Source organism: Musa acuminata, unplaced genomic scaffold (genome assembly GCF_036884655.1).
Source record: "Musa acuminata AAA Group cultivar baxijiao unplaced genomic scaffold, Cavendish_Baxijiao_AAA HiC_scaffold_1065, whole genome shotgun sequence".
In the NCBI taxonomy this organism is placed as follows: Eukaryota; Viridiplantae; Streptophyta; class Magnoliopsida; order Zingiberales; family Musaceae; genus Musa; species Musa acuminata.
This window is the reverse complement of record NW_027021279.1, coordinates 360354-372073: the sequence shown is the minus strand read 5'-3', so window position 1 is coordinate 372073 and position 11720 is coordinate 360354. Positions and strand designations below refer to the sequence as shown.

Genomic DNA, 11720 nt, shown 5'->3' with positions numbered 1-11720 from the left:
TCAGTTAATCATCACTCGCCACATCAATATCACGTAAGATCCATGGGAGAAAAAAAAAAGGCTCAAACAACCCAACGCTCTTCGTGGATAGGAGTTTAAGAAATAAAGACTTACTTAAAAAAACTCTAAATATTTTCTCATTTAAATAGCTATCATAATAGGAGAATATATCTCAAATTAAAAGATTTAGAAATTTCTAACGTAAATAACAAAAATGGGAGGATTTATGGATAAAATCAAAAGAATTTATGGATGATGTATAACAATTTTAATTTTTTGTCAAAAATAGTTTCATTATTACTTTAATCATGTGTAAGTACGTATGATGTTGCAAAAAAAATCAAAAATCTTATCATCAATAGTCAAGATTTTTATTAGTTATTTGAAATATTCAAAAAAATATCAGAACTATTTCGAACATTTAACTTCTGATAAATAAATAAATATAATTTAAGGTTTTAGTAATTAATTTAAGAATTCCAAAGATTTATAGAAACCCCTTAATTTCCATATTGCCGCCCACACAAACATCCTTTGCCATAAGCAGCTCACTTTTTGTCTTCTTGACCTTTTTACCCAATGCAAGCGGAACTCTACTTTTCCTCATTTACTTTATATTCTTGATCGGTCCGTCGACATCCCCCTCTCTTCTTCGCCGTGGCCGCCTTCGACTCCTCTCTCGCACCCGTCTCGCGAGGAAGCCTCCCTCGACGATCTTGTCTCCTCCCAATCGCAGCCAATCCCTCGTCGGTATCGTCTTCCTTTCTTCCCTTCCCCCCTCCCAATTCGACGTTCTTGGTTCTTTCCCATTTCGTTTCCTCCGTATTTGATGCGTGCATCAACCCGGTGAGGCCCGATCCAACTGTCATGTAGTTTGTGCATTCTTTTTTATTTACTGCTTGTTTGCTTAGAGATTTATTTTCGACTCCCTTTCTTTCCGATGATGCCGATGTTTGTTCAAGATTAGGGTCGGATTTCTTTCCAACACCTGCTTGGGATCTCGTTTGGGTGGCGTTTGATTGGTACTCTCTTGTTGTCTTATGCATTAATCGTCGGTTTGTCTCTACAAGTGGATTCGTCTTGCTTATACACAGATGTTATTTCTTGCTCGGTCGATTTAAATCGACATCTCAGGTACACGTAGGTGATTTCAGCTTTTGCTTAATGGTCCTTCGTGCCTGAATAACCAAACCTGGGAGAGGTCTTTTGTTAGTGATGTTTCGTCTTTTGATCTTAATCAAATCCGTTTCTGTTGAATCCACTAGCTTTGTGTTCCCATGGCGTTTGTCTAGTATATCTACTTCGTGTTGGTTTTTGGGATCCACATCAAATATAGATATAGCTTGTGTTCTTCACGGTGATTCTAGTTACTTCGGTGTTCCGTTGACGGTTATTAGACTTCATCTTGAAAGATGATGTTGGAAATTGTTCGGGTCAAAAATATAAATATTGATCCACTTGATACCTGCAATTCTATATGTAACAGGAGAGAAACAATGGACCACTTGAACGTAAAGTTCTTAGCAATTTTCTGATCTGTGAGCTACAAACTTAAGCGAGTCTTGATCTGTTGGGTCAAGGTGTCTTTTCTACTGGGTGTGATGGTCAAGAAGATGCCAGATGAACCAATCATGGATATTTGTATCCATTCTTATTGTGGTCCTTGGTGCATGTCTTTTGTTTTCCGGTTGTGTAACCCCTAAACTAGAAAACCATGCTTATATTTGCTTTTGAAATTTCATTTGCAGTTAACAGATATTCATTTTGTAGTAGTTCGTTCTTAGCTGCCAGCCTAAGAGCCTTGTACATGAGAGTACTCTGGCTGAACAAGTTATTGAAATTTCATAAAAAAATACAAGACAACTCCTTGGTGTTGAACACTATTTCATGTAATCAAGAATCAAGAAATTATTGTGATTTTGATAAAGTTATAGAAGCTTTATTCACTACTTCCTTTACTCTCACTTTACATATTTTGGTGACTTCCTAATTCCTATATATATATTTTTTAATTTGAAAAGCCATCTATCTTATGGTTACCAACGTCACTTTTTCTTGCTTAAACTGAATTGTACTGTTGTCTATGGTATTTGTGGGAGCAAGCTCTTCATAAATTCATTTATAGAACCTATTGTTGGCTATAGTTTCCAAATCAAGCAAAGTGGAAATGGAACCATAATACTTTTTACAGGGTAATCTCTAATGCAGATCAGTTACTATTTTCTCCTTTAACAGAAATGGATGATGATTGTTGTTCTGCCCAACTTATTGACGGAGACGGAGTGTTCAATGCTGCTGGGCTTGAACATTTTATGAAAACAGTGAAGCTGGCTGAGTGTGGCTTATCCTATGCCGTGGTGTCTATAATGGGTCCACAAAGCAGTGGTATGTGTATGAGTTACTTGAACTATTACTATTGCTTTTTTATTTGCTGCCCCATGATTACTTTTATACTGTTTTGTTGCTGCTTGGGGTAGTCTTTTTAGCTTTCATGATGCTGTTGGCCTCCTTTCATCTTTTTTGGTCTGGATAGAGCTGATTATATCATAGATAGTATTCTTGGTGGCCAATGTTTCTTGCAGACCAGATATATTGATAGCGACTAGGCTTGATTTTCGGAGATCTAGTAGGTGACATTTGTTTAAAGATATATGTTGTGCAATAGAACACTTGATGATTGAAATTGAAAGGCATGTTCAAGTTATTATATTTTGAAGAGAGCCTGATATCTGTTAAATATTGGCATGACCACATATATGTTTTCCAGATTAGTAAAAAAGAGAGGCCCTCAATCTGAACTTGGGATTTAGGACATGAGTGTAGTTGTTAACTCAGATCACATTCTTTTTTGATTCTGTAACCATTCAGTGAAGTCAAATATTATCATTAAAAGTTTCTTTACGTTAACAAGTAATATTTTATTTTATTTTCATGTCTTCACATAAAGCCTAAAAATTGAAGGCAAGCATAGCTGATATCACATGGTACATAATGATAACATGTACAATATCTATCATTATTTTGTTTTATATTACTTATTGTGGTGTTTTTGGACTGAGGAATGGATTTCTATCTGAAAGATTAGGATTTATTCTAAATTATGAAGCATGAGTGGATTTAGATTAGCTGGGAGCATTTGAAGATTTACTGTGGGGACCATCAATTCTGACTATCCCCATGTTCTTTGTCAATTTAATGTTTTCGATCACACACTGCCAGATCGTGGCATATCTAGTCCAATCTCGTTTAACTTCAGGACCTTGGTTGCACAAACCTTTTGAGATTGTGGAATTCAAATCTGGTTATGCCCAGACATGCTTTTGATTGGGTTCAGTTGATTTCATAGTGTGAGAGTAAAATTTTTTAGGTTTAACATTTTCTTATGGTACACACTACTAAAACTTTTGCAACCAATCTTCTTTTTGGGTAGACATTTATATGATGAGATACTTTACCGTAATTAGAAGCGTGTTTTTTTTTTCTATGTTCAGGTGTCCTACTATCACTTGTGTCACTTATTTCACATTTTTACTCCTTGTACCATAATGTTTCACGGTTGCACTAGTTAAATCAATTCATTTGCTTCTCTACATTGCTCGCTGCCAGAAGAATACTTCTTTCCAAACTCAAGAAATTTATGTATTGTTTTAAGTAAATAAGGTGCATGTGCCATCATATTATCATAGTATAGTCTTTCATTTACAACTTTTGGTTAGTTTCCACAATCCTATATATATATATATATATATATAACTTTTATGTATAGTACTTGCTGATAAAAATTCTTCATAAACCTCTATTTCTGCGATAGGGAAGAGTACACTTTTGAACCATTTATTTGGGACCAACTTCAGGGAGATGGATGCTTTCATGGGAAGGCAAGTTATTGGATTGTCACCCATAAACTTCATTGGTGTCGCTATTACTTCTACTTTTTCATTTGATTTTGGCTTAATAATGTCTTTTTATATTAGGTCGCAAACCACAAAGGGCATTTGGTTGGCTAATTGTGCTGGAATCGAACCATGCACAATTGTTATGGATTTGGAGGGTACTGATGGAAGAGAGCGCGGAGAGGTATCTATTCAGTATATGATATTGTATTCATGGTAGAGATCTTTTATACACAGAATTGCACATTTTATCTTGGGAGATTTTACATTATACCCAAGCGATCAAGCCTTTTCTTAAAGAAGAAACATTTTGGCAAGTTGAGGAAAACATCAATAGTTAGGGCATGTGAGATGATATTATGCACCTTCAGCACTTGCAAGGCTTAACAAAGAATGACATGATTGGCCTAAAATTTTGACATAGTCAACAACCACATTTCATGGATTGGCATAAACTTCAGCATTATGTGGCAACCTTCTGTTGGATTCTAAGATTCAATATCAATCTTGAAGAAATAAGTGAGCATGATATCACAAAGCGTTAAAAATCACGGATGCTAGATGAAGTTGGTTATGCATTGTATGCTTTTTTTTGCAAAGAAGCCTTAATGTTTGGATCAGACTGGTTCTTTGTCTTTTTGAATTTGAATTGTGAAGAATTAGGGCCAATTATCATTCTAACATATTTTATGTTTGCGTGGTCTGGACTCTGGAGGCTCTGGACAATGTAGACAACATGGATCAGATGGTTTCATTCCATGATCAGATAGTACCCTGTTTGTTCAAGGAACTATAAAGTTATTTTAAGAATTTTGTTTTCAATTAGATCTGATTGACGTGATTTAAATTTCATCTACACTTCAGCTTTGATATTACAATCTTATTGCTTGCCAACCACTTCTCAGTGGCCACAATTTTTTACTTTATGTTTTCCTATATGGAGAAGACTTCAGGACTGAAATTATCTCAATGGTCATGCCATACAAAGTGGCTATAGGCTGTAATGTTTACGGAAAAAAGTGGAAAATAATGAGAGAAATATAAAGAATTATAATGAGATAATAATAGGAAAAAAGCATTAGGCCTTTTCTTATTGCAAATACTATCATGTTTACTTGTCCCAGGAGTTCTTAGACGAGCTTCTTTTAAATCCTTCCAGTTCCTGCTGTTATTCCCCCTAATCATACCCCAATTAAGACATAGAGATTTACCAATGCAATGTGGCCAATGAAAACTAGGAAAAAATACTAGTTATCTACTGGTAACTCCAATCAGGAGCCAAAATAGGATTCTTAGGAAAAACAAAAGAGGAAACTGGTGTCTATATTGCTGCTTAATGAGTGTAGATTATTTAACTAATATTTAGGATTCTTGCATCACGTTCAGCTTACCAACCAAAACTTGGGTTGTCGGAATCTTCTAAAATCCTCTTATATTACTTAATTTACAATAAAAGAGAATTATTATTTTAGATTAGGTTGTCGCATCCTTTTTTTTTTGGGTGCTCTTTGCAACCTTGATTCTTGACTGCAAAACACCTGATAGTCCTCTTCTCCACCTTTCTTCTTCCTCCTCTCTTCTTGTTCCACTTCTTTCTTACTCTTCCTTCCTTTGCCCTTGTAGAATGGTACCATGATACATGCCAGCATACCATGTGAATGCTGGCATGTGCCGTACCCATATCAGTCTGGCCATCAACAAGTAGGAGTCCGGTATCCAAAATTATATTCCTTGGCTAGGTGGTCTTTATCTTGCTAATTTCCTTAAGTTTCTGTCCCATTAATTACAAATATATATGTTGGTCTTCAAGGTGTCTATTGTATGCTTGCTTATGTAGTTATGCGCCACAAACTGAAGGTTAAGCAAGGACTTCACAGACTAATGAGTGAAACTCACACCTAATTGGAGCCTATTTTTATGCTTTGGAAAAAAAAAGTTGGAGCTGTTTCCCTTTATGTTTTTCAACATCCTCATTCTTTAACGAACCATTTTCATATAAAAGAAAAAAAATTTATACATCCGTCATGATTCACTACATATTCTGGTCTTAATTTTTTCTTTTACTTTATTGGTTCCTTATCTTTGGAAACTTAATCTATGGTTTATCATCTTATTTTTTTCAGGATGACACCACATTTGAGAAGCAGAGTGCACTTTTTGCTTTAGCAGTTTCAGATATTGTCCTTATAAACATGTAAGTCTACTGTCCATCATGCAAAACATCCTCTCCTTTCTGTCTTAGATTTGCTTAGTTTGTCTCTATAAGATAGGTGGTGCCATGATATTGGTCGAGAACAAGCTGCAAACAAGCCTCTTTTAAAGACAGTATTCCAGGTAATCGTTGGCTGTACAATTCTTGCATAGCCATAAAGTCATATGCAACTTCAATATTTTCGTTCTTGTTTGTATAAGCTTTGAATTCTTTTGCCTTGACTGCTCTTGTTTCTCATAATAGGTCATGATGAGATTGTTTAGCCCACGTAAGACAACATTACTATTTGTCATACGTGATAAAACCAAGGTGAATTTTTTTTTGTTCACGCTTTTCAGTATCTTTGCATCCTCTTAACTAGTACATATTTGTAATTGACATCCTTTTTGTTTCAGACACCTCTGGAAAATCTTGAACCTATTCTCAGGGAAGATATTCAAAAGGTGCCCGATTCCAATTTCTTACTTTGTATGTTTGCAACAATTTTTCATCATCAGTATCTCACACCTATAAATTCCTTGCAGATATGGGATAGTGTTCCAAAACCACAAGCTCATAAAGAAACTCCTCTTAGTGAATTTTTTAATGTAAACATTGCTATTTTCTTAGCTCTGTATTCTTTGCTGATGAAACTACATTTGTTGTCTCACTCAGTCACTCTGATGCCATATATCTCCAGGTGCAAGTTGTGGCTCTTTCGAGTTATGAAGAGAAAGAAGAACAATTCAAAGAACAGGTTAGCTTTAACTTAATTACATGGTCTCTGATATAACTGGACTAAATCCTCTATATATAATTTATTTGAATCCATGTCACCGCAATGTATCCTATACAAGGTTCGTTAGCTTATTATTTAATAGAAGTTAGGGAGTTTGCACTACAAAATACTAATATAGATGCAACATTGAGTCTTTGATCTAGAACAATCAGAAGCATATTGACTGTGAATCTAAACACTAAATATGGTCAATCAAGACTAATTGAAGAAAGTTTAAGATTCTAAGAATCCTAATGCTAAGGCACCAAGGAGATAATCGGAGTAGGGCCACCTCCACGTACTGCCTTTTTCCTATTATTATCTCATTGTTGCTATTTTTATTAGACATCCAATTTTGATTAATGAAATTAAAATAATAATCTTCATGTATAAGATCTTGTTATCTTCTCCATGTTCTTGAAGATGTTACTGAAGTCAATGCTAGTCGATTGAACTTTTTGAAAGCGTAGCCGATGTGGTTTTGGGCCTGGTTATGACAAATATACTAATCACAGCCTAGCCCGTAGTTTATGTTTGTCTTATTGGATTAGGGTATTACACTATGAAACTATGTATATATCCGTCTTTTGCCACACCGGTGTTCAGTGTTGGTATCCATGCTTCATAGTTAATTGCAACTAAGGTACATATGGTTGCTATGTGTTGCCTGAAAATTCATGTATAAATTTTTTTTATAGTACTTATTTTTAGTTTTGAGTCATTATTGCTAATTACTCTGAGCATGTCTGTTCTGGCAGCTGAATCTCAGTCATCATGATTATGTTGTTGAACTGTGGAGTTAGACTGATTAAATAAAGCACAAACCTGACAAGCCTTTTGTATTTGTTTTTTTTCTTGCCCCTCTGTTTTTGGCATGCTGCAATCATTGAAGACATCTTTCTAAGAAATTGAATTATAATCCTATCAACGTATATGATGTAAAATGCCTTTCCAGATCAAGCATCTGTATTTGCCAATTTCTGACATATTCTTCTTCGGTTTATCATGTCATAATAATGAACAAAAGGTTGCAAGTTTGAGGCAAAGATTTTATCATTCCATTGCTCCTGGTGGTCTTGCTGGAGATCGGCGAGGGGTCATTCCTGCTTCAGGTTTTTCATTTAGTGCACAGCAGATCTGGAAGGTTATCAAAGATAACAAAGACCTTGACCTGCCTGCACACAAGGTACTGATCAGGTTACTTGAATAATTGTTGTATTAACACTCTTGTGAGATTTTCATGTTGGCATGATGTATTCCTGTAGGTCATGGTAGCCACTGTACGTTGTGAAGAAATTGCTAACGAAAAGTTTACTTATATGGCTGCTATGGAGGTGATGATCTTCCACTTGTATTTGCTTTGGTATATTCATTTTTTGAGGATACAAAAATTCTTTATGCATTTCAGGAGTGGCTGCAACTTGAAGAAGCTGTTCAACATGATCTAGTTCCAGGTTTTGGAAAGAAGCTTAGTGTAATTTTGGACAAGTGCTTTTCTGGGTGAGCATATATCTGGCTAATATTATATATATTGATGTTCTTCACATTTTCCAGATTTATTGATGTAGAATTTGGCCGGTACATTCTACTTGATTGTTAAGCCTCCTTGTTTGAATTTAATTGCATTATACCTGAACTTTCTATGGTGGCTTCTTGTTGTTGTTGTTGTTGTTGTATACCTCAACTTTCTAGGTAGCCTTAATGGATATGGTGTATACTCCTATAAGTGGTTATTATTTCAGACCCTTATCTTGAGTTTGCTTCCCACTACAATGTTGGTATCTATTAAGCGTGGATAAGATTCAACATATAACTATTCATAGAGGTGATCTTGTATGTTTCTGTAAGACTGAGCAAAATCATGAAGACTATGAAGGAGCCACTCTTGACGGTCAAGTTGTCAATGTGGTGGGTAAGCTCGCTGGAGAATTGGAAGAACCAGGTGGTTAATAGGGCAGGCATGCATGTGCAAAACCCCAGCTTTTGCCATTCAATTATCAATACTTCACCAGCACCAAACACTATTGATCTTGGGACTTTGGTGGTTGTCAAGCTTTATTGGCTGCAGTAAAGGGATTTTGTGGAGGGTTAGCTTTGATGCCATATATTTATTTGGTGGTATCAGGAAAGATGTCATATAAAAAGAGAGTGGTCTGGATGGGGGATAAAAATTGTTAAATATGATAGTTTGGTCTGATGAAAGTGGAACCCAAATTGAGTTCCTCGAGCTCAAATTCTTAAAACTCTTTCATGAGAACATTGTCTTAAGTGTTTATTTGTCTGAAAATCTACTTCTTGGTTTTTGTTACTTCTTGTCAGTCATCAAGGTGGACTTAAAGTTGATTTAGCTAAACTGGTTTTGCTCAGGGAAGTGAGAGTGACATATTCAATTTTCACTTTTGGTATATAAAACACTGAATTTGAATTGCTTTCAATGTATTTTTCACCATTTGAGGTTCTCACTTTCACAAACTATTTTAGTGTTTAGGTTTTTAAACAGTGATAATGTATTGCAAATAGGTTGGTTGTGTAAAAGAGAAGATGGAAACAAAAAAGTGGCCCACGACATAGCGCCATCACAAGGGTGTCTGGTGGGGGCTAGCTGCAAAATGGATTGGATCGACTCTGCCGAGGCTACATCTGATTACGAAGGTCTGAGGATGGATTGGCAATGGCTTACGGGGAGAGGAGTCAAGTACTAGTGGCTAAACTAAATGTGTGTGACATGTATAATTTGGTTTGTTTATACAATGCTAGACCAGAACTAGATAAATAAATAAAAAATTAAACCATAATTAAAAAGACCAATTTGGGCTTGTTTACTGGTTCAGTTGGTTCGGTTCATATTTTCTTGAATGCTAGCAGGTAGGATCTAGCCAGTTGGAACATGGTAGTGACTAAGTCGCATAGTTCTTCTGTCCTTGTGCTACATACTGGTTCATGCCTTAGAATAGTTGTGAAAGACACATAGTTCTGGCTCCTTTTATCTTCTTTTCTTACAGTTAGCATGATTTGTTAGTTGAATCTTTTTTTTTTGTTATGAAGTGGATTTTGTTTTGGGTCTTTGAATGTCTAATGACAAATGGAGGCTTTGTACGGTTGAACTGACCTGTAAGGCTCCTTTTGTTATGACCCGGGCCTAATAGGCTAACTGGCCCATTGACTTCGTTTTACCTAAATCACTAGGTATAATGCTTAAGCTAAGGCTGATAATAATATACTCATCAGATCTTTATAAGTCAATCTTAGTCTTGCTCACTTCCGATGTGGGACTAATCGGGATGTTACACCTTTCTCTCCCATTGTGATCAAGATGAGAAATTAAAAATAGTTGGTTTCCAGATATGTCATGGACAAGATTTTCTGATGGATAGCTGAAGGCAACGTATGATCGATTAAGAGGATTACCATCTGCTCTATGTTTTTTCTTTCCCACTTGCAAGCATGCCTTTGTGGACAGTGTCTCATCTTGGCCCATGTGAATGACATGCTGTGCCAGCTGGCTGGTACTGTAAGAAAATCTTTGATTTTAGATTTTAGGGTAATTGAAACCTCTAGTTCCTCATCTAGAATGCTGTAAATTTTAAATATAATTAGTTCTCTTACTGTTCCTTTATATTGGTCTTTTAGGATGAACTCTAGACATGTGTGCTCTATTCTTATTTTTGACTGACACTTGCATGAAAGGTTCAAACCAATTATGTAGAATAAAACTGAGATAAAGGAGTAAATGGTAAGTTAAGTTGTACAAGTCTGATTACCCCAAAGACCTGGTGAGGCTGCAATTTACATATCCATTATTTATACAAGTGAGAAGAGGGTGTATCTAGTGCATGAGGCTCCTGCCAATGCGGGGTCTGGGGAGGGTCAAAAATTAATATTCCTACATTTGGAACTTAAGTTGTATAGACTTTCTGGAAAAGTAGTCAAGGATTCATAAGATACCAAAGTGCCGAAAGAATGCTCTTATCATACATTGAAAAGGTCAACAATACTTATTGATAATTCTTGTGATCTCATGTGGTCGAGTTAATTGTTAGGAGTAATATTATTTCACTTAAGCAACTAATATACCTGCATGCCTATTATTTTTTTGCACTGTGTCACCACTACATGAAAATTCTAAATGCAAATGTTGCAACATTAGGTTTGCTTTAGTCTTTCTTAGGTTTCTTCTGAATACTTCAGCACCTGAAATTTTCAAGTAATAATTAGTAAAGATATTATCAATTTAGTCTTCTTATACTATAAATAGAAAGGATGAATCCACTGCATGAGGTTGCTGCCAATGCAGGGTTTAGGGAGTGTCAAATGTACACATCCTTACTCTTACTAGTAGTGGGATTACTTGGTCAGCAAGGTGCAAAGCAGCAACCTTTATATGCTATAAATATTGAATATTGTTTATGCACCCTTGATTTCTGATTGAAACATATACCGTGCATTCACTGGTTGGGTTTCTAATTGTACTTAAAGTTATTTTTGTTTTGCAGATATGATATGGAAGCTGTATATTTTGATGAATCTGTTAGAATTTCGAAGAGGCAACAACTTGAATCAAAACTTCTCCAGGTACTGTTGCTTCTGAATGCCGGCAGCATTTAACTCACATTCTTGTGCTATTGCCATAAACATCACTGTAATTGGTACAATATGGTAGGCCTGATTGCAATGCAAAAAATGTTCAGCTTTAGATGGAAATTAGGTTGACAATAGTGCTGTTTGCTGCTTTGCTAAGTGTAGGTGCTGAGATGAGTAATCAGAAATAGGTTATTTTCCAAATTCAACTGGTTCCTGCTGGTTTTAAGGTTTTTTTTTCCTTCTATTCTGTGTAATGTTCTTCATAGCATATAGTGTG

General features: G+C 35.6%; 1 protein-coding gene across 4 annotated transcripts; it reads left to right on the top strand.

The window, feature by feature from the left end:
- Positions 1-592: 592 nt before the first annotated feature.
- LOC135666040 (protein ROOT HAIR DEFECTIVE 3-like) lies at positions 593-11643 on the top strand. Of its 4 annotated transcripts, XR_010509677.1 has the most exons (15): positions 593-750; positions 2236-2385; positions 3812-3878; positions 3975-4077; positions 6017-6087; positions 6164-6227; positions 6349-6414; positions 6501-6548; positions 6630-6692; positions 6785-6841; positions 7890-8048; positions 8128-8196; positions 8271-8362; positions 9383-9578; positions 11356-11486. XR_010509677.1 is itself a non-coding variant. In XM_065177536.1 (14 exons), exons 2-14 carry the CDS (start codon positions 2238-2240, stop codon positions 11465-11467), a joined length of 1119 nt encoding a protein of 372 aa, XP_065033608.1. In that variant the 5' UTR covers positions 593-750; positions 2236-2237; the 3' UTR covers positions 11468-11638. The 4 variants fall into 4 exon arrangements, 3 of the variants coding, with proteins under 3 accessions (XP_065033608.1, XP_065033610.1, XP_065033609.1); XM_065177536.1 differs by lacking the exon at positions 9383-9578 and having other exon boundaries at positions 11356-11638; XM_065177538.1 differs by lacking the exon at positions 9383-9578 and having other exon boundaries at positions 596-846; positions 11356-11643.
- The last annotated feature ends 77 nt before the right edge of the window (positions 11644-11720 follow it).

Excerpts from the sequence above, each read along its gene's own strand:
- LOC135666040 (XM_065177538.1), top strand. The coding sequence starts at position 2,238 with ATGGATGATGATTGTTGTTCTGCCCAACTTATTGACGGAGACGGAGTG. Across the intron at positions 6,693-6,784 it reads CTCTTAGTGAATTTTTTAAT|GTGCAAGTTGTGGCTCTTTC; the intron begins GTAAACATTGCT and ends ATATATCTCCAG. Across the intron at positions 8,049-8,127 it reads TTGACCTGCCTGCACACAAG|GTCATGGTAGCCACTGTACG; the intron begins GTACTGATCAGG and ends GTATTCCTGTAG.